The sequence below is a fragment of the Monodelphis domestica genome, chromosome 8 (genome assembly GCF_027887165.1).
Source record: "Monodelphis domestica isolate mMonDom1 chromosome 8, mMonDom1.pri, whole genome shotgun sequence".
NCBI lineage: Eukaryota > Metazoa > Chordata > Mammalia > Didelphimorphia > Didelphidae > Monodelphis > Monodelphis domestica.
The window spans coordinates 181,386,469-181,408,220 of record NC_077234.1 but is presented as its reverse complement, the minus strand read 5'-3'; the positions used below and the strand labels follow the sequence as shown (position 1 = coordinate 181,408,220).

Sequence of the window (21,752 nt, the reverse complement as noted above, 5' to 3'; positions counted from 1 at the left end):
CCATTTAATTTGGCCTCAGATACTTCCTAGTTGTGTGACCCTGGGCAAGTCACTTAACCTTATTTGCCTAGCCCTTACCATTCTTTTGTCTTATAGATTCCAAGATGGAAGGTAAGGTTTAAAAAAAAGTTACAACTTTTGGAAAAAGGATATTTCTAGATTAAACTACCTTTATAAATTAAGGTAAATTTTATAAGTGATACATATGCAAAATTTTTTTTCAGTTTGAAAAACAAATGCAAAAGTAAAACTAGAATAATTCATTTCAAGCTTAAAATTCCTTAAAACATGTTTTATTCTATGTTTTGATATATGCTAAAATTTTGGCTGAAAAACCAGATAAGTAATTTGTATGTGAAAATGCTTACACTAACTTAAAAATCAACCTCTTTTGTCATCTGCAAGAAATGTTTGTGAAAGACAGGTCATTTCAAAAGGCACTAGAAAGAGGCCCAACTGCTGCCTGATTTTTTGGGCTGTTTCAGGAAGACAGTAAAATCCATTGTTGGTAAAAAGTTAGATTTTCTCTGACCAGTTCAAATATGCCAACCACAGGAATCTACCATGTATGGAATTTGATCTTGGTTATTCTGAATTTGTGATCAAAGAAAGTTCTCTAGATCTTTTTTAAATCAAATATTTACAGATTGTAAATATGATTAACTTTTTTTGTTTCAATGCATCTGGTTCAGGGCTTTTCTCACAATTTATGATTTTATGATTTCATTTTACCTGTACAATTGATTAAAGTTGTTCAAGATTAATTTAGCAAACATTCAAAAAGAATTTCCTGAGTGCCTACTGATTTCTGAGAACAAAATTCTAATGGAGTATTCAAAAGGAGTTTGTATTCTATAGTATTTAAAATATACTTGACTAGAAATAAGAAAATTACAAAGTAACAAAATCATGAAGCCTATATTACAAAAGGTAAACCTATGTACTGTACTCAGTTATCATAGTGAAATGGAATTAGAAATTAAGAATAACTTTGTACTCACGCATTAATCAAAAGTTCATATTTATACTCAGTGCTATTAATTATTAACGTTTTAAGTCTTAGAGCTGTTTTAAGATGAAATCTACCTTTTGGTGACACTATTTTTCTGGAGAAAAAAGAATAGGAATCAGTAGCTCCAGGGATCTTGGCTTTGTTATTTTGACAAACATTTGGGGGAGATACCTTCAAACTGTCCCTGTATTTTAGTATTTGTTACTGAAGTAGTATGATGAGAAAAAAGAAACTTTTTTAGGTGTAGTTCCTCAGAAGCCTCACTCTAGGGAGAGACAGAGTCTAGAGACATTTTATTTTGATAGTTGTGAGAGAGAAAGTGATTCTTTGGGAAACACTATACTAAACATAAATAGGGATGAGATGACTGGATGGAGCACATAGGCCTTGTGCTGGGGTATGCTGTCAAAACTGTTGACAGTTCGAGATTTTGAAAGCTGAGTCTCTTGGTTAAATGTACATTTCAAAAAAAAAAAATTCCCCCAGGAGGTGGGAGGGTGAGGGTTAAGTTTTAAAGTGTCTTAAAATGACTCCAAAAGAAAATGTATTACCGCCCATGCGCGAGGACTGGGTAATTTCGTACAAGCTTAAACATAGTATCTCCGATATTTAATTTGGTTAGGGGCCTGGAGACTGTGTGTTTTTTATGTGAGCTAAAAGATGCAGTGCTAAGATTTCTGGCACCCCATTCCTATTTTCATCGTAGGGGCTTTCCTAGAGGAAGCAGAAGCAAACTGCGCCCTACACGGTTTGGGAAAAGGAGACTTTTTCCGCTTCAGGGTCGGGAACCAACACACAGTGTCCTGCGGATAGTCAGGCTTATCCCAGTCACCTCCAGCACGGCCGCGGGGACCCTCCAGGGCTGAAGGCGCCTTCCCGAAGCCGGAGGCGCTCTGCAGCGCCAGGGCAGAACCTCGCACCAACATGCGCTTATTAGGAGAACGTGTCTCTTTCTTTGGGGAAGGGAAGACGTGGCTGAACGGGGTGGAGGAAGACGGAGAGGGAGGGTCTGGGACCACTTCAAATCCCACCCCTTTCCGGCGCCCTTGCGAGCTCCAGGGGTTTCCCCAAACACTGTCCCAGCTCCCGGGAAGCCACAGCTGTAGCTACAGTCGTTGGAAAGGTTGTTCCTCTCCTCCTCCTCCTCGGCTCCCCCTCACGTGGCGTTTCGGGTTTTTCAGCCCCGCCCTCTCTGGCCTTCCTCGCGCTTCCCATTCACACACGGCCGCGAACTTGCAGCCCCACGGGGCGGAGGTGGTACCCCACTAGGTCTAACCTCACGGGCTAGGGGGCAGGGGCTGCTCGGCCCTGGCGTCGCAATTTCCCCAGCGTGAGCACTCTCCGTCTGGGCGGTGCTTGGGACCGGCCTAGGGCTGAGAGGAGTCAGAAGGCCGCCCCAGGGGGCGGGCCCAGGGAAGAGGTGGCGGGCTTTCCGGCTAGCTCCAGGCCGGGGCGGCGGAGCGGAGTCTGCGGCTCTGGAATAACAGTCGAGCCTCTTCTAGCTTTCCGCGCCCTCCCCACTCCGGCTAGAGGGATGTGGAGGCTCGAGCCACAGCCTCACGTTCCCTTCTTGGCCCCGGTCTCGCGAGGGCTGCGGGCCGCGGGCCGCTGGCGGGTGCTGCCAGTGCTCGCCGCTGTCACCCGCTGGCAGCCGACATGCTGGCTCTCCTTGGCCCGCTGCGTCTGGGTAGGCCGCGGGAAGGAGTGGTGCCTGCCCCCGGGTCATGACACCGGCATCAAGATCTACAACAGTCTAACCCAAAGGAAAGATCCTTTAATCCTGCCCCGCCCGGAAGCCACCTCCTGGTAGCGCTGGCGATTCGTTACTGGATTTGGGGGTCGCCATCGAGGGCCGGGAGTGGGGGTGGGGGGGAAGAAGGCCAAGAGTGGGGGAGGGTGAACCCACAATTTACCGGAAGAAGTAGACTTTGTGCATCTGATATCCTAAATTTGGGCAGTTAGGAAACGCATTAAGTCTGTCTTACACGATCATATTGAATTCGTAGCTTTATTTTTAAGTTGCGAAGTTTAATGCTAAGCCAAATGTTTAAGGGAAGCAGTTTGGTATGTTTGGTATTGGTATGATAGAAAGAACGTAGGAGTTTGGAGTGTGAACATTTCTTCCCACCTACTCACCTGTGCCACCGCAGGCCAGCCACTGATCCTCTTTGAACTTTAGTTTCTTCCATTGTAAAAAGAGGGAGTTGGACTAAAAGATCCCAGAAATTCTTGACTCTTATTCGACAACCTAGTGATTTGAGATTAGAGTTAAAATCCCATTTCTATTTCTTGCTAGTTCAAGGTACTTAATCATTTTTGTATATTATGGCCCTTTTGACAATCTGATGATGCTCATGGATCCCTTAGGAAAATGTGAAATACGAAAGTACTTAAAAGTTACAAAGGAAACCTGTTACAATGGAAACCAGTTGAAATAAAATATCAAAAAATATTTTAAAAAAGTTTTTGGACCCCAGGTTAAGAACTGCTTTGCTAGTTATATGCCAATTATTTCCCTTCCTGGGCTTGGGGGTGGTTCACAGTTTTAATTCCCTCGTAATGGGGGAGGCAATAGAATCCTCCCAGCACAAAAATCCTCTGACTGTGTATGAATTTGACTTCGACCGACACAGCATTGTGAAACTAATGGCTATCTTGTAGTTATGAATATAATATATTGTTACTGAAAAGTCATTTCAGTTAAAATGATGATCTTAATTTTGTTCACAGGTATAGTTGTGGACCAACTGTTTATGATCATGCACATCTTGGGCATGCTTGGTGAGTTGTGATACATTTGCCTATTTGTATTTCAGAAGGTTTCTGCTTGTAAAAGAATGGCCTTTTTATTTATTAAAAATTTTTTTTGAATTAGTTTATTTAGTCAATTTAGAACTTTATTCCTTGGTTACAATAATCACATTATTTCCCTCCCTCCCCTCCACCCACCCTTCCCACAGCCCACACACAATTTCATTGGGTATTACTTGTGTCCTTGATCAGAACCTATTTCCATGTTGATGTGTGCACTAGGATGTTCATTTAGAGTCTACATCCCCAACCATAATCCTTCAATCCATGTGATCAAGCAGTTGTTTTCCTTCGGTGTTTTTGCTCCCACAGTGCTCCCTCTGAATGTGGATAGTGTTTTTTCTTGTAGATTCCTCCAAGTTGTTCAGGGTCACTGCATTGCCACTAATGGAGAAGTCCATTACATTCAATTGTACCACAATGTATCAGTCTCTGTGTACAATGTTTTCCTGGTTCTGCTCCTTTCGCTCTGCATCACTTCCTGGAGGTTGTTCCAGTCTCCATGGAATTCCTCCCCTTTATTATTCCTTTTAGCACAATAGTATTCCATCACCAACATATACCACAATTTGTTCAGCCATTCTCCAATTGAAGGGCATCCCTTCATTTTCCTTTTTTTTTTGCCACCACAAAGAGTGCAGCTATGAATATTCTTGAAGGTCTTTTTCCTTATTATCTCTTTGGGGTACAAACCCAGCAGTGCTATGGCTGGATCAAAGGGCAGACAGTCTTTTAGCGGCCTTTGGGCATAGTTCCAAATTGCCCTCCAGAATGGTTGGATCAGTTCACAACTCCACCAGCAATGAATTAGTGTCCCAACTTTGCCACATCCCTTCCAGCATTCATTATTTTCCTTTGCTGTTATGTGAGCCAATCTGCTAGGTGTGAGGTGATACCTCAGAGTTGTTTTGATTTGCATTTCTCTGATTATAAGAGATTTAGAGCACTTCTTCATGTGCTTTTTAATAGTTTTGATTTCTTAAAAGAATGCCTTTTAAAAAAATGGATTTGCCTTTTCTCTTAAAATGACTTTAATCTGTCGTGGTCAGAATCACCACCTTATTTTATGAAGTTATCACTTTCCTTTGCATCTCAACCTGCAGTCTCAAGAGATTTTAAAGCATTTTATGCATTGGAGGGAAATGGACAGTTTAAGTACTCTGGCATTTATTTTCATTTCAGCAAACTGGGTAAATGTTAAATAATTGACATAGCTGAAGACATTACTGTATTCATTTATTTAAAGCCCACCTTTTTAATTAATTTGACCTCTGCATAATGTGTGAAAAGTCTCACATGTTTAGTAATCCTAACCAGAATGGTAAAGAAGAAACAGTCCTAAAGTATTTGAGAGTAAATGATTACAAATGTAAATTTCTGTATTTTGTGTGATAAGATGAAAATTAGTTTTCATAAAAATAAAATGGACAAAATAAACCATTAAAAGCTGTAGGCATTGAAAATATTTTTTATCTTCCCAGTGTATGCAACCTATGAAAAGAAGACATGTTTATTTTTTCCTTCATTTGGTCTTCTCTGTTTTCCAATACTTTTGTACTAATATTAACTTTTCAATAGTATCATTTAAATTCAGTTATTAGTTTGATAACATGCCCAGATTTCTTTCTGGAAGACCATTTTTCAATTTTGAAGAAATATAATGGACGTGTAAGATGATACATTGTAACTAATGATGGTATAGTTTCTGTGTAGCACAGAAGCCCTAGGTATTTAATTTCAGTCATTCAATCTTTTATTAAGTGCCTACTATGCCTAGCACTGTGTTAAGTGCTAGAAAAACTAAGAAAGATATAAGGTAGTTCCTGCACTTGAGGAACCAACAATTGAATGATTTTACTAGGTGATATCTGATCTCCTTCAGAGTTGTTATCTTTTACTTACAATCCCCCTCCATTCCCTTAACCCCATTTTAAACTACTGTACTAAGTAAGGAATGAGACTAGAAGGAAAGGTGAAATGTTTGGAACTGAGACTTCTTGGTAGCCTGGGCAGCAGATTTCTTTTCCAGTTCTATTGCAGCCTGTAGTCTCAAGGGCTTGAAGGCATTTAAGAACTACTGAAGGGAGAAATATGAATAGTTAGATACTCTGAAATTCACCTTTGGCTTTTAATTAACTTATCTTTTTATTAGCTCTTATTAAACCTTCCAGAATAGGTTGGGAGGAGGGAAGTAGTTTGTAGAAAAAAAATATTATAATTCAAAATTTGGCAGAGAGAAATAGATGGGGAAAGAAAATGTGGTTGATTTCTACCTATTCTGAGAAAGTAGAATTTTCCCAAACTGTCAAAAGGTTATTATTCAGTGAAAAAAAATTATGTTAAAAAATATGCATATATCTGCAGTCTGTTCTACGTAGTGGTGTTTTTTTTTGTTTGCATTCTGCAGGAAATGGGGAGTCATTAAAGATTTTTTAGTGTAGAATATGAGAAAATCATGGAATTATAGAATTAGACAGAATTTTAGGGTCAGTTAGACCCTTCATTTTACAAATGCAAAGAAGAAGGCCAAGAGATTTTAAGTGAATTAAAAGAAATAGTGAAGGGCCTAGAACCCTGACTTTCTGGTACACCACTTCAAATCTGGTGTTCATTTGCCTTGGGTTACGATAGTAAGTGAACATTTTAAAAATACCTACTGTGCTAATTTAAATTCCAGCACTGCAGAACAACGGTTTATATACTTTTTGGTTTCAAGTTCCCTTTACACTTAAAAATTAATGTGTGGGGGGGCAGGGTCAGCTAGATGACTCCGTAAATTGAGAGCCAAACCCAGAGATGGGAGGTCCTGGGTTCAAATCTGGCCTCGGACACTTCCTAGCTGTGTGATTCTGGGCAAGTCACTAATGCTCTCTTGCCTTAAAATCAATATACAGTATTGATTCTAAGATGGAAAGTAAGGGTTTAAAAAAAATAATGAGGATCCCAAATTTGGGTTTCATGGGTTATATTTGCCATGCTAGAAATTTAAACTGACAAATTTTAACAATATTCATTTGTTAAAAAACAATAATAAGCCCACGACATGTTGATATAAATAATTATATAAAAATGCAACAATTTAGTGAGAATAATTCATTGTTTTATATATTTTTATAAATTCCTTTAATGTCTGAATAACTAAAAAAAGACTGGATTCTTATGTTTGTTGTATGTAAATAGTTGTGATGTTGTTTTGGTTGAAGTATATATATATATATATATATAAAGAAAATTTGACCTCACATAGATATGTAGTTGAAAAAGAGAGGAATATCTTAATAAACAAATAATATCTTAGAATTACGTAGATACTCTTGACCTCACAGGTCACCAGAAAGGTTTTGGGGACCCTCAGATGTCTAAGGACCACACTTCAAGAAGTGCTGATAGATTGATATGAAGTACTGTAGGAGCCTCCTAAACTTTCTTCATTAGTCTTTCACACAACTGCCAATTCTTTCTAAGGCATAGGTCTGACCACAACTCTTCTACCCCCAAATCCTTAGCAATTCCTTATTTTCTCTAAAATAAAAACATTCTCTTTAGTCTGACCCTTAAGACTCAGCACAATCTTGATGCAACTTGCTTCTCCAGATTTATTTCAACGTATTCCCTCTTCATGTATATTCCATGTTCTAGCTAACTCCAGCCTGCCCTAAAGCCTTGACTTCTCATTTTCTCTTCATAGTTCATTTCAGGTGTTGCCATCTCTATGAAGCAAACCTTCATAATTGAATGAATTACTTGTCACACTGGCTTGTGGCAAGTTGGAGGGAAGCCCACAAACTATCAAAACAGCACTGCCCCCTGCAGCCCACAACTTATCAGCATTTGAAGATAGATTTCTTTTTGAAAGTCTCTCTACAACATAGTCTTTTATAGCATCTTACTCTTGGATATTAGAAGCCATTTGTCTAATCCGCACTGAAGAGGAATTCCCTTTCCAACATCTCCAAGACACTGGAAGACCTTCAGTGGAGGGGAATCCACTACTCCAGGCTGTCCATTCCAGTTTGAGATGGCTTTCACTGTTGGGGTACTTTTTTCTAATGTGGCGCCCACATCATTCTTCATTTCTCCTTTGCGTTGGGTTATTACCCAGTGATGTGGGTACTACTTTCCAACAAAGCAGTGACCGACCCCATTTAACCTGCATTCCTCTTTGAGTCTTTTTATCCTTTATGCCTTTTGTAGCCTGCTCATAGATCCTACATAGATGGTTCATATAGCATTTTAGGGGCTTCCCTTTATATCTTTTGGCATCATTTGGCTATCATTATGCCCTGCAAGCTGCCTTATCTGTTATCCCTTGCTCTTCCTATATGACTAGCACACCTTCCTTTTTCAAAAATACTTTTCTTTGACTGCGTGCTGTTTCACTGTTTGTCCTTTGCAGTTCTTAATTAAGATTTTTCAACCTACTTGGGTCAGCCACAGACCTCTCCTTCATATCCAGTCTCACACACTTACCTCTGGACAAGTCACTTAATCAGGGTTTGCCATATGAGCACTTATTTCACAGGATTCTTGTGAGGCCTCAAATGAGATAACATTTAGAAAGTGTCTAGTACAATGCCTGGCACAGGGTAGGTGCTATATAAATGCTTATTCCTTTTTTTCTTCTTCCCATTGCTTTTTTTTAATAATAAATTTCCACATGAGTTTTCCAAAGTTATATAATCCAAACTGTCTCCCTCCCTTCTTCCTTTCTCCATCCTGGTGCTGGCAAGAAATTCTTCCCATTGCTTTTTGAATAAACTTCAACTTAATTTTAAAAAAATCAACCATTTTTTTCCTCCTCTCAATTCCAACCACTCCCACTGAAAAAAAGAAAAACAAATCTTGTAACAATTTTCCACAAACTATATAAAGATAAATTTCTATACTGGTTATATTTTTAAAGTGTTATCTTATTTCGTGTATTTAATTTGACAAGGAGGTGAGTAGTATTTTCATTATTTGTCTTGTGGAATTGTGGTTTGGTAATTGCTTTGATCAAAATTCCTAAGTTTTTTAAAGTTGTTTGTTTTTATCCTTTTGCCACAATTTAGTTCTTTAAATTCTGGGGTATTTTATGAGTTAAAGCCATAGGTCATCCCTAAAAGAATACATTAAAAAGGATGGGCCTCTACCATCATCTTCGAAAAAGTGGATTGTTGGATAGTTGTGTGGCATGTTTATGTGGTTCCAAGTTATAAATTTACAAAAAAGGGGGATGGGTTTTATTTTTTACATACTCTTTGTAAGGGTCTTTGCAGGAGTCTGATTCTTATTCCTATATTACCTACTGCATAAGATTGTTTGGAAAGTGTTTTGTAAGCTGTAGCCCTTTAGAAACTTGAGTAGTTTTTATGGAGAGAAACTCCAGTTTCATTACTCTCTTCCATGAGATGAAGGTTGGGCATATTAAGATCTCCCTCCCCTGTGCAGTAGGATCCAAAGGAAATACTCTTTTGATGATGTTATATCACCAGATTTTTTATTCTTGGGTCTAGATGACATTTGGCCAGCTCCTCACCTGGACCTTGATGATTTTATTTTAAAAAATTATTTTATTGATGACTTTTTACCCCACAGTCATTTCTTTATATACTTAGCTTCTCTCCCCTTCCTTTTTTTCTCCCCTCCCACCCCTGAATCCTCCCTTTTAACAAGGGGAAATTAAGCAAAACCAGTTAACACAGCTACCCAATCTGATAGTATATGCAACATTCTGTATCTCTAGTCACCCACCTCTGTACTGGGAAAAGAAAGAGGTGTGTTCTATCATTTGTTCTCTGAAACCAAGACCTATCAATCTAGTTGCATTTTAGTATTTTTAGTTATCTTAGTCATTTTATATGTTTTTCTGGTTCTAATTCTTTATGCTCTGCATTTTTTTCCAAATTTCTCATTATCTGAGTATGATAGCACTCTACTTCATTGGTATGCACTATTTGTTTAGCTAAAATGGTTATCACTTTGTTTCCAGTGTTTTAGTGCTACAAAAGTGCTTTTATGAATATTTGGTGTATAAGGAATCTTTTTTTGTCTTTGTTCTCTAGTTTTGTGAATTTTATCACAGTTTCAAATTGTTTTCTGGCACAGTGAAACCAAGCCATAGCTCCACTAATATCTTCTTCCTATTATCCTTCTAAAACATTAATTATTTTGTTTTTTATATCATTGCCGCTTTGTGAGTTGAAACTTCAGAGTTGTTTAATCTTATGCTTATTTATTATTATTTGTAACATTTTTCATATGGTTTTTGCCCGCTTGCAATTCATTTTAAAACCTTATTTTTGGATTTCTTTTCTATTAGGCAACTGCTCTTGGTCAAATATTTATGCCAATTGTCTGCATATCTAAGGTGTTAGTCTTTTATCAGAGGTATTTGAAAAAACTTTTTTCCAATTTGTAATTTCTGTCTAGCATATTGATTTTGTTCATGCAAAAGGTTTTCTGTGTTATATAATATTCAAATTTGCCTATTTTTATCTTTTATGACCATTTTTGGTTTGATTAATAATTCTCCCACCCCTCATTCTCAACCAGAGTTATGAAAGATATCTCCTTCCATACTCCCAATTTGTTTATGATGTAACCATGTAGATTTATCTTGAATATCAATTTCAAGCAAATTGTGGTATCTGGTGTGAGATGCTGACCTATGTAATTTACGCCAAACTGCTTTTCAAGTTTCATAGAGACTTCTTTGAAGAATTGTGAGCAATTTAGGAAATGAAGCAGAATTCATTTTGTGTAGTATAGATAATTTATTATTATTATTATCCTTTACCTAGTTTAAATGACATTAATTAAAATGTTGTGACATTGATCTATGTCACATATTCAATATTCAATTGAATATTCAATAGATATCACTGTTTGTCCTTCTTACATAAGTGTTATTGCACATCAGTTGTGTATAAGCTAAATAGTTTTACAGAGACATGCCTGTGTTGACAGTGAAGCAGTTGTTGCCTTATTCTCCATAGTTTGTGTAGAGACTAAGTTTTAGTTATCTTTGTATCTTCCCCATTGCTAAGCAAGAGTATATAGTGAATGTTTATGAAACTCTTACTGAATGAAAGACAAATAACCCTCTTGTTTCTTTGACAAATTGACATTTTTATTACTCTTCTTTATGCTTAATTTTGTGAGACTACTTCAGGCTTTGTACCTGAAATCAGAAATACCTGAGTTCAAATGTGGCTTCAAATAGTTGTATGATCCTGGACAAGCCATTTAACCTATTTGCCTATAAAATGAGGATTAAAATAGCATGAACCATTCAGGGTTGTTGTGAGGAGAAAATAAGTTAATATTTAAAAGGCATTTTTTGCAAACTTTGAAGCACTAGTTATAGTCATTTAAAAAAGTATTTGGGCTGGGTGTTCATATAGGAATCTTTCCAGTACATGTATATATGTTGTATTATGTAGTTCTTTGTGTACTTGTCTTCTTATATAATGTGTATAGACAAAATATGTTGTGTGTATATAAATATATTTACCATCCATCCACATTCATATAGGTGCAATTTTTTTTTTTTGTAAAATAAATGTTCATGGATACCTTTTTTGTTAGCAAGTATTCTTCTGACTTTTTTTTTTTTTACCAAAATTGGTCTTAATAGCTTGAAGTTAAAAAAATGTGTGTGGCTCCTGGCCCTGAAAGTTGGTACTGCTACTGGAGAGTTTAAGTATCTACAGAATAAAGTAATTGCTTTAGTGGGAAATCAGACCCAAGAGCTTTTTGATGATTTCTTAACAAGATATTTTTTCCTCACCCTTAAAAGTAACAATAATATATACTATCAAGTGCAGTATAAAGAAATAGTATTTAATTATTCAGCAGTGTAAAAGTTTTATTTTTAAAGGTTTGTCCTATATATCATTACGAGGAATGCATTTATATTTACTAATTTTTAATTTTTTCTTAGCATTGCCTCTGTGAGAAATGGGACAGATTGCGTGTAGACTATGGAAAAGGCTGCTGAAGCTTTCAAACTCTATAGTTATTTAATTATGATATTTAAAGAGAATTTCAGTTTATTGTATGATGTAAAAAGCTGAAACTCCAAAAACAAAAGCCGGAAGATGGTACTGCAAATTTAAAGTGTAGCTTTAATGGTTTATTGTTATGTAGGCTTTTTGCACTGCAGAGTTGAATGAATCTGGAACAGTTTTTTTCTTTTACAAACTAAGTTGAGCCAAATTAGCCTTAGGTCCTGTCTGCCTTTTAGTCATGGAAACTTGGATGTCTAGGAGGAATCTCTTCTGAACTCCCAGGGCCCCTTATTAAGGTCTTTTTCAATCAAGTTTTCCTTCTACTTGTTTCTTCTGACTTTTTGTGTATTACCTTTTTTCCCCATCCCTATTTCTATATTATAAACTCCATGAGAGGACTATTAATTTTATCTTGATATTTCACATTCCATTTGTCTAGCACATTTATTCTAAATATAGTGGGCACTCAAATACTTGTTTTATGATTAAATATCTTGAAGTATTTTAAATGGAAGGTGTATTTAGATATGAATTATTTTAACAGTAATTATTTTAAATAGTAATTTAATGCTAAATTAAATGGTAGTTATTTTCTGTATAAAAATAGTAATGAAAATATTATTTTCTCTTTCAGTTCATATGTTCGGTTTGATATAATTAGAAGAATCTTAACAAAGGTTTTTGGATACAACATTGTCATGGTGATGGGGATTACAGATGTAGATGACAAAATAATCAAAAGAGCAAATGAGGTAAATATGAAATATTGTTAATTGTTGGCTGAGCATCGTGATGGCATATATTATTTTTATTTAAATACTTTAAAATATTTACTTTATTCACAGATGTACTAATTTTTACAATCTAAATACATAAACCCTTTATAGGTTGTACTCATTTTTTAATCATGTCAGAACCAGCTTGATTCCTGGGCAGTCGGATGCTTTAATTCTTTTGGATTCTTAGGTTCTGTTAATAAATTAGTTGTATTCTTTCATACTAAAGAAGACTTAATTTTTACCTCCAAATGAGTAATTTATTCCTTTTTGATAGGGTAAATTATATCCATTTCGAGTACAATATGGCTTATCAAACTTGCAGTAACTTTCCAAAACTATTTTGTTAGTCATTGATTAAGGACATGGGTCTTACTCATTTTACACCATTTATTATTACATTTTTCTAAGTCTACAGAAACCCTTAACATTTCTTATGCTCTTTGTTTTAATTTTTCATGGCTATTTTTGTATATTGTATGTATTGATGAAGGAAAGGAAGGTGAGATTATATGATTTTTTTTTGACATGGGGGAGAGTTTTCTAGGCAAAAAATATTCTACAGTTAGATAATCTTATCTTTATATAGCTTCACAATTCATTAATAGATTAATGGGGTTTTATGGACATAGGAAAAATATTTTTATGATATTGCTAATCAAGATAAAAATTAGTATAGAGGAAAATCAGATGGGCTAGGTTGGTTTTTGGAGAAGAGGTAAAAATAATTACAGCTAGCTGAAGAGAAAACTTCCATTCTGAAAATAACTGCTAGCTGAAGAGAAAGTTTCCATTCTGCTTTTAATCTCACTTCCTTGTAGTCTTTAGATATCTTTCTCAGGTCCTAACTAGTCCTCTCATTTTATAAGGCAGCATGATATAGTGGAATTGTGACTTGCGAGTAACTGGATTTAAAGCCCAGCTCTAACTGTCTGACCTTAAGTAATTCAACTATTCTATCTTCTGTTCCTCAGTTTCTATAAGTTAAGAGATGTGGCAAGGAAATCTGTCTGATTGGAAAGAGATTGTGGGGATGAGAGGCTGAAATAAGATGAAAGTTAATTTATTAGAGGACTTTGAATTCCAAATTTGAGGAGTTCATATTTTAATTAATAGTATGAGATGGGGTACCATTGTAAGTTCAGGAGAGTAACTGATAAAAATGCTCTTGTTTGTTTCTTCCCAGGAAAATTCTCTTGAAAACCATATTTCTAAATTATTTCTTGTTCATAATTGACAGAAGGTGGAGTAGAGGTGGATAGAGCATATAGAGTACCTCTAGAGCAGTGGTTCTCAACCTTTCTAATGCCGTGACCCCGCAATACAGTTCCTCATGTTGCGGTGACCCCAAACCAAAAAATGATTTTGGTGGCTACTTCAAAACTGTCATTTTGCTACAGTTATGATTCAGAATGTAAATACCTGATATGCACCATGTATTCTCATTGCTACAAATTGAGAGTTTGAGAACCGCTGGTCTAGAGGTTGTTGCAGGAGCTTAAAAGTGAATTCAATAACTCAGACCAGAGTCTGAAAGGAAGAGACATTGAGAAAGAAGAATTGACAGGATTTGCTGGTGGAGTATAGAAGGAAACAGAAAGAGAAATTAAGCTTTGGTACTATTTAGAACACTACTAGGTGCTGTTAACAGGAGGATTTATCAGGAAAGGGATTTTGTTTGGAATTATCTTGTTTGTCATAGTATTTCATTACAATCATATTCTACAACTTGTTCAGACATCCCCTAATTGATGGAATCTCCTTAGTTTCCAATTCTTTGTCACCACAGGAAGAACTACTATGAATATTTTGTCCAAATAGGTCCTTCCCCCCCTATCTTTGGTCTCTTTGGGATATAGACTTAGTGATATTCTTGGGTCGAAAGGTATACACGATTTTACAACTTTTGGGGCACGGTTCCGAACTGTTCTCCAGAATGGTTGTTGCAGTTCACAACCCCACAAACAGTGTATTAATGTCCCAATTTTCCTACATCTCCTCCAACATTTATCATTTTCCTTTTCTGTCATATTAACCAATCTGATAGGTGAGGTGTGGTACCTCAGAGCTGTTTAATTTGTATTTCTCTAATCAATAGTGATTTGGAGCATTTTTTTTATATGACTATAGACAGTTTAAATTTCTTCATTTGATAACTGCCTGTTCCTATCTCGACCATTTATCAATTGGGGAATGACTTGTATTCTTATAAATTTGTCTCAGTTCTTTATATATTTGAGAAATGAGGCCTTTGTTAGAGATACTTGTTATATAAATTTTCCCCCAGGTTTTGGTTTCCTTTCTAATCTTGTTAGCTCAAAACCTTTTTAATTTAATGTACTCAAATTTATCCATTTTACATATCACAATGTTCTCTGTCATGTTTGATCACAAATTCTTTCCTTATCCATAAGTCTGACAAGTTAACTATTCCATGTTCCCTGTTTATGTTATTACCCTCTATTTATAAATTATGTATCCATTTTGACTTTATCGCAGTAAATTATGGGAGATGTTGGCCTATTCCTTGTTTCTGCTATACTGTTCTCCAGTTTCCCAGCAGTTTTTGTCAAATAATGAGTCCTTCCCCTAAAGGCTTGGATTTTTGGGTTTATCCAGCACTAGGTTAATATGGTCATTTATTACTTTGTGTTTTGTATCCAATCTGTTCCACTGATCTACTCTTATTTATTATCTAGTACCAGATTGTTTTTGATAATTACCATTTTACAATACATTTTGATATCTGGTACAGCTAGGCCACCTTCCTTCATACTTTTTCATTAATTCCCTTAACATTCTTGACCTTTTGTTCTTCCAGATAAAATTTTAAATTATTTTTCTAGCTCTATGAAATGTTTTTTTTGGGGGGGGGAGGGGATAGTTTGATTGGCATGGCACTGAATAACTAAATTAATTTAGGGAGAATGGTTATTTTTTTTACATTGGCTTGACCAACCCATGAATAGTTAATGTTTTTCCAATTGTTTGGATCTGAAGGGGAGTTTATTTGGGAAGGAAGTGGTTTAACTTCTTTAAAAACTCAGTTTTAGATATAGAATTATGTTCTAGGGGTCATGCTTGAGACTAGTTTGGGATAGCAATGTTGATTTGGCAGTCACAAGTAAAAGACTAGTTCAGGGGGCAGTTTATATTTTTTACTCATATTTAATAAAGATTTGGAACAGGTACATTGGATAGAGTGCCAAGCATGGAGTCAGGAAGACTTGAGTTCAAATCTGATATCAGACACTTACTACCTATGTGATCCTTTGTAAGTCACTTTTTTGCTTGTTTGCGTGTTTCCTTATTTGTAAAATGATCTGGAGAAGGAAATGGCAAACCATTCCAGTATCTTTGCCAAAAAAGTACCAAATGGGGTCATAAAGAGTTGAGCATAACTAAAGTGACTGAACAACAACAAATAAAAGTTTGCAATCAAGGAACTTCTGTAAAATTAGTTGGAAGTCTCCAAATCCTCAGAATTTTTTAAAAATCCTTACTTTCTGTCTTAGAAAAAGCAGATGCTATAAGAACTAGGCAATTGGGGTTAAGTGATTTACTTAGCTAGGAAGTGTCTGAGGTCATATTTGAACCCAGCACCTGAAGTCTCCAGGCCTGGCTGTGTATCCACTGAGCCACCTAGCTGCCCCAAATCCCCAGAATTTAAAATTTTTCCTCACTTGTAAATTTCTGTGGCAGTGTTTACTATATTGAACTTTATTACAATATTTACATAGTGTTTTAAGACTTTCAAAGTGCTTTTCTTATAACTACACGAGATTGATAATATGAATATTATTAATATTCCCAGTTACCAGATGAGAAAATGGAGGTTCAGAGAGACTAAGTGACTTGCCCATGGTCATAAACTTTGTGTCAAGAGCTAGGATTTGAATATGATTCAAATTTTTTAATCCAATGCTATTTAATTCAAAATGCTCTTAACAATATGTCATGCTATTTCACTTTGTGAGAAGTCACAAACTAGTTTAATTTTGCTTCTAAAGAAGTGTTACATTTTTGATGATAAATATGTGTTTGTAAGGCAGCAGTAATGATATTCCAGTTTTTGGTATTTGTAAAAAAGGCTATTATTTTATCTTACTGCCTCATTTTCTAATGAAGGCAAAATCTTGCATGCCATCTGCTTCAAGATTTGTTTTAAAAATATTTTAAATTATGATACTACACTTATCTGAATTACTCTTGACATTTAATTTCTGGCACAGTTTTGGGTTTGTCAGACAAAAAGCAAAGCAGAAGGATTTATTAAATGAACTTGAGATAAAAATTGAGAAACTTAGTTCCTTGGCATATTAACATTTCATTCCTTAAAAAGGGGAAAATATCTTCTCTTGGTTTGAGGCAATTTATCTTTTCTTCTGATCAGATACAAGTGTTTGTAAATACCCTGAAGCTCTGATAATTGGATAGAGGTACATCTCTGAACAATTAGAAACTTCTGAGTGGCAGAGTCCTTTGTGTTTCAGCGACCCCTTTTAGTGGTTTCTTCTTAGTGGCAGAAATTAGTGTCATAAAGCTGACTCTTTAATTATCTGCATAAATGAAGGAGAACTGGAACATGATTAACTTAAATAATACGTGGATTATTCTTATAGGAGAATATGTAGAAAAAAGAAAATGTTAGCTCACAATTTGCAGCCTTTCTGTGTTATAGTGTGAGATATAGTTTCAAATCATTGAGGACAGAGTTATCAAACCCCTTGGGTTAAGCCAGATTAAAATGTAATTATGAGATATTTAACAAAATAAATTAAAATACAGCATAACAGATATTAATTTGTGGTTTTCCAAGTTAATGTGCTATTTTCAGGAATCCGTTCCTATTTAAGTTTGATAACATTGGATTAGATGATACTACAGTTATTTTGAGTAATGGTTAGATGACCAGACTCGGCAATTTGTTTATGGTTCAGTGGTGGGAAGAGGTTTCATATGGACTAGCCCAGGGCTGTGTGCTTGACTTTCTGATATTTAACATTTTTGCTAGTGATTCAAAGATGTAGCTAGCATATTCATCAGATTTACAGGTGACACAAAGCTGAAAGAGATCTCTTGGTGAATCTTAAAGTCAGGATCCCAAAGGATCTTGATAGACTAGATCCTGGGACTGTATCTAGTAAGATAAAATTAATAGCAGTAAATGTTAAATCTTGCACTTGGGGAGTAACAGTCAGGTATAAGATTGGGGACTCATAGTTTGATAGTTGTAAAAAACCAAATGCAGTCTTTAGGAAGGAATTTAAGTTCTATAAATAGGGAGATGATACTTCCACTGTACTTTGCCCTGTTAGACCTCACTTAGAGTATTACATTAGTTTCTGGGAATCACAGTTTTTCTTAAACATTTCTTAATGGTAAATGTTTAATGTTAAATGAAAGTTTTCAAAAGAGGGATATAAGGATCATGAAGAACCTTGAATCTATATCATATGAGGATTGTTGAAGAACTTGAGCATGCTTAACTTGGAGAAGACTCAGGATCGTCACCTTGTGGAGGAGGGTTTAGACTTGTTCTATTTGACTGTCGAAGGTAGAACCAGGGGCAGTGGGTGGAAGCTTCAAAAAGGCCCATTTTAGGCTCAAGGTCAGGAAAAATTTTCTAGTGGAGTTGTTCAGTGATAGAATGAGCTGCTCCGAGAAGTAGTAGATTCCTCCTTTTTGGATGTTTTCAAGCAGAAGCTAGACCTGTTGATCGTATGTTGGGGTAAATTTAATATATTATAGGTTAGACTAGATAGTTGTTGAAATATCTTCTAACCTTCAAATTCTGAGATTCTGTGTTTTACTCAGGCTAATATACATTTCAATTTTTCCCTGAACATTTATAAACTGATAAGCATCCTAGAAGGAGTAACTGGAAAGGAAAAGAGACAGCATAGAATTAAACATTGTCTAAACAAAGTTAGGTTAAAATGATTATAAAGTTTTATGATCATTTTAACCTAACTTTGTTTTTGTGATTTGTGGTTAAAAATAATATTTGAAAATTTTGAAGCAGCCACCAAGAGACTTTAAAAAATCTCAATTTGGATGTGTTTTGGATATCTTGGGTGACAACATCTCATTATTATTACTACCTATAGGTAATGATTAACTTCTTGGGTGGTCTTCAGCAAATCAGTTGACCTTTTCATCTCCAGTTCTACTATTTTACCTTTAGAATGTTTAAGTAAGTGTTTATTTGGTTTTGGTTGCTGTGAGAAGTGCTAAATAAAGTATTTGTAAAACTGCTTGCATATACATAGTGCCTTTGAAATTCTAATAATCATGTATGAAATGCTAGCAGGGAGCCTATCTGAATGATTGCTGGTTTAGGGTTTTCATTCCAGGTTCATTTTCCTCTTGTTTCTTTGATGGCTAGTTAAATTGATTTTTTTTCTCATTTAAAAAGTAGAAATGATTCTTGTAAGATTGAAAATTAATACCCTTTTAGGTAGCTATATAAGTTTGTGTATTTATAACCTCAATAGCTCTTTAATGGATCTCTTCTTCCTCTCTTCTTTTCTGTTGCCATATTTTAGGTTATTTCTTTTGACATCTGAGAGTTTAGAAATTTAAACATTCCTAATCATAACAGATTGGTACATAAAATAGTTTGATAGTTTACTTTTTTTTTGAGAATAGAGCACAATAAACATTTATAGTGCAAAATAATACTGTTATTTGCTTCAATCTGTCACTTTGCCTTCTAACCAGAAAACCATGTCAATTAAACCTTTATGAGCACTGAATGCTTGGATACAGATGTGGCACTTGCCTATACTAGGCCTTTAATGTTTCATAGAATTGAATGATTTAAAGTAAAAGGTACTCGATTGAGGGACTCTGAAAAAAAAAGACCAAGAACAATGAAATCACTTTACCCAGCTCCTTTTTTGTATTTAAAAAATAGCCATAGTTTGCCTTTTGTTTTTTTATTGGCAGGTAGTTGACTGCTTTCTCTCAGTAGGTTCTTATTATTAACTAATAAGCTTCTCTTTTGTAGATGGATGTTGCACCCTCAGCTCTGGCCCGTCTTTATGAGGAAGATTTTAAACTAGATATGGCTGCATTGAAGGTATTGTCACAATTATTATGGTCACAATCATTAAAAACTGAATGCATTTTCTCTCTGCTTTAAATTCTCAAAGTCTCTTTAATAGTAAAATACAGTTGTATTGTATATGATTAACATTTCCATAAGTAATCTAAAACCAGCTCTTTCTCCTTTACTTTAGATACTTCCACCTACAGTGTATATGAGAGTAACTGACAATATTCCTCATATCATTTCATTTATTGAAGGAATAATTGCTAAGGGTCATGCTTATTCAACTATGAAAGGTAGGATTTATGTGATTAATATCTAGTTGTAATTTGTGTATGAACACATTACAATTGTGATCTTGAGAAACTTGACAGTATATTATGAATATAATTTATTATTATTATTATTATTATTATTGACAATAGTAGTAGTTAGCATTTATATAGTACTTGGAGAGGCTTTCATTTTATCCTTAAAACAACCCTGGGAGGTCTGTGGCATTATTATCCACATACAAATGTAAAGATTAAAATTTAGGAATTTGGGGAGACTGAGGCAGGTAGAAATTAGTTTCTCTCTGCAAGGAGTATTATATTTTTTAGAGGTTTATTAAGGATTAAGGATTAAAGAAAATACAGAATAAGAAAAAACACGTGCCTAGGCCAGAGGCCTAGGCCAGATAACCTCACATCACAGAAGAGATGCATCTGCTCCAAAACAGAAGTCCAAAAGAGGGACCCCAAAAACCTTTGCCACCAGCTTAAATCCTTCCTCAATCTCGGCCCACCTCAGAATTCCCGTGAGATTACAAAGCATTTTGGGGAAGTGGAGCAAAGGCTTGTGGGGATTGTAGTCCTGTATTCAAGTCTATTTTTTACACAAATGAGGAAATTGAGGCATATGGAGTGACTTATATGGTCACATAGTTGTCCTGAGACAGTTTTGAACTCTAATCTTCTGGATTCCAAGTCTTCTGATCTATCCACAGTGGCATCCATCCATCCATTCCTCCCTCCCTCCATTCCTCCCTCCCTCCATCCATCCATCCTTCCCTTCCTTCCTAGTATTAATTATAAATATTTTCAGATGACAAAAAATTTAATTGAATTTTTTTGATGTAATTCTCACTTAAACATTTTAGTCATTTGTAAAGTAACTGTGTTCCATTATAATACAGATACAGTAGATTCCCCCCTTCCCCTCAATCCTCAGGGCACTTTCTAGGATCTACCATGAATTTCTGAAACCTCAGATATAGGCCAACATTTGCAGACCCCATATGTGGCATGGATTTTTTAATACACATATATATGATAAAGTATAATTGATAAATTAAACATACAATAAGAATTGTTAACATTAATACAGTAATAATAAAGTACATTGTATATTATTATGCAGTACTGAACAGTAATCACCACTTATCTGCAGGAGATATGTTCAAAGCTTCTATCAAATGAATGTCTGAAAGTTTGGACAGTTTTTGCTTTACCTTTTAATACCTATGTTAACTTTATAGTATTGTGTTCTTTCTCTCCCCACTCTCAGCCCTTTGCTTAGCAATTCTCAGCCTTCCAGCCCCCCTCCCCCCAATCTTTAGAAAAATACTGTCCAAGTAAAAGCAGAACTTACACAGAGAGAATGCCACTACTGGTAGACCACTGCTGCAGTCAGACCTTCAGTGCCCTGTGCAGTGACTGCGAGTGACTGAAACCAAAACTGTGGATAGAGTGGACTACTGTAGATTTCCACCCTTCAAGTAAAATTTTTTTTAAACTTAATCATCTAATTACATAAATTTGATGACTATCCAGAGTGACTTAACCTTGGCCAAGAGTTCAGAGTTTTAAAATATGTTCTTCCTAGTTTCCCAGGTAAAGGTGCCAATAATTATGGCATTTTATTTTGGTCAGCAAGTATCAAAGTATCTCCCTTGCTTTCTTGTCTGACAGTCTAAATCTTGTAATTCTCTCAAGGCCTACTTTGGCATTTATCATCTCCATTAATTTTTTTTTGACTAGCAATAGCACACAGTAAACTTTCTTATTTGTGGATATTGAATTATCAGCACACAATTCCATAGTTCATTATGAATGGTCATCTTATAT

The 21,752-nt window shown here is 35.5% G+C and overlaps 1 protein-coding gene across 9 annotated transcripts in view; it reads left to right on the top strand.

Annotated features, from left to right (window-relative positions):
- The window catches only part of CARS2 (cysteinyl-tRNA synthetase 2, mitochondrial), a 104,147-nt gene that overhangs the window by 10,955 nt on the left and 71,440 nt on the right, over positions 1–21,752 (top strand). For 4 of the 9 annotated variants that reach the window (XM_056807944.1, XM_056807942.1, XM_056807946.1 and 1 more), the window contains 4 exons: positions 3,743–3,793; positions 12,449–12,566; positions 19,603–19,674; positions 19,835–19,940. In XM_056807944.1, coding sequence (XP_056663922.1) covers positions 12,513–12,566; positions 19,603–19,674; positions 19,835–19,940 — 232 coding nt within the window. In that variant the 5' untranslated portion in view covers positions 3,743–3,793; positions 12,449–12,512. The other 5 variants (XM_056807945.1, XM_056807943.1, XM_007501287.2 and 2 more) reach the window with 5 other exon arrangements.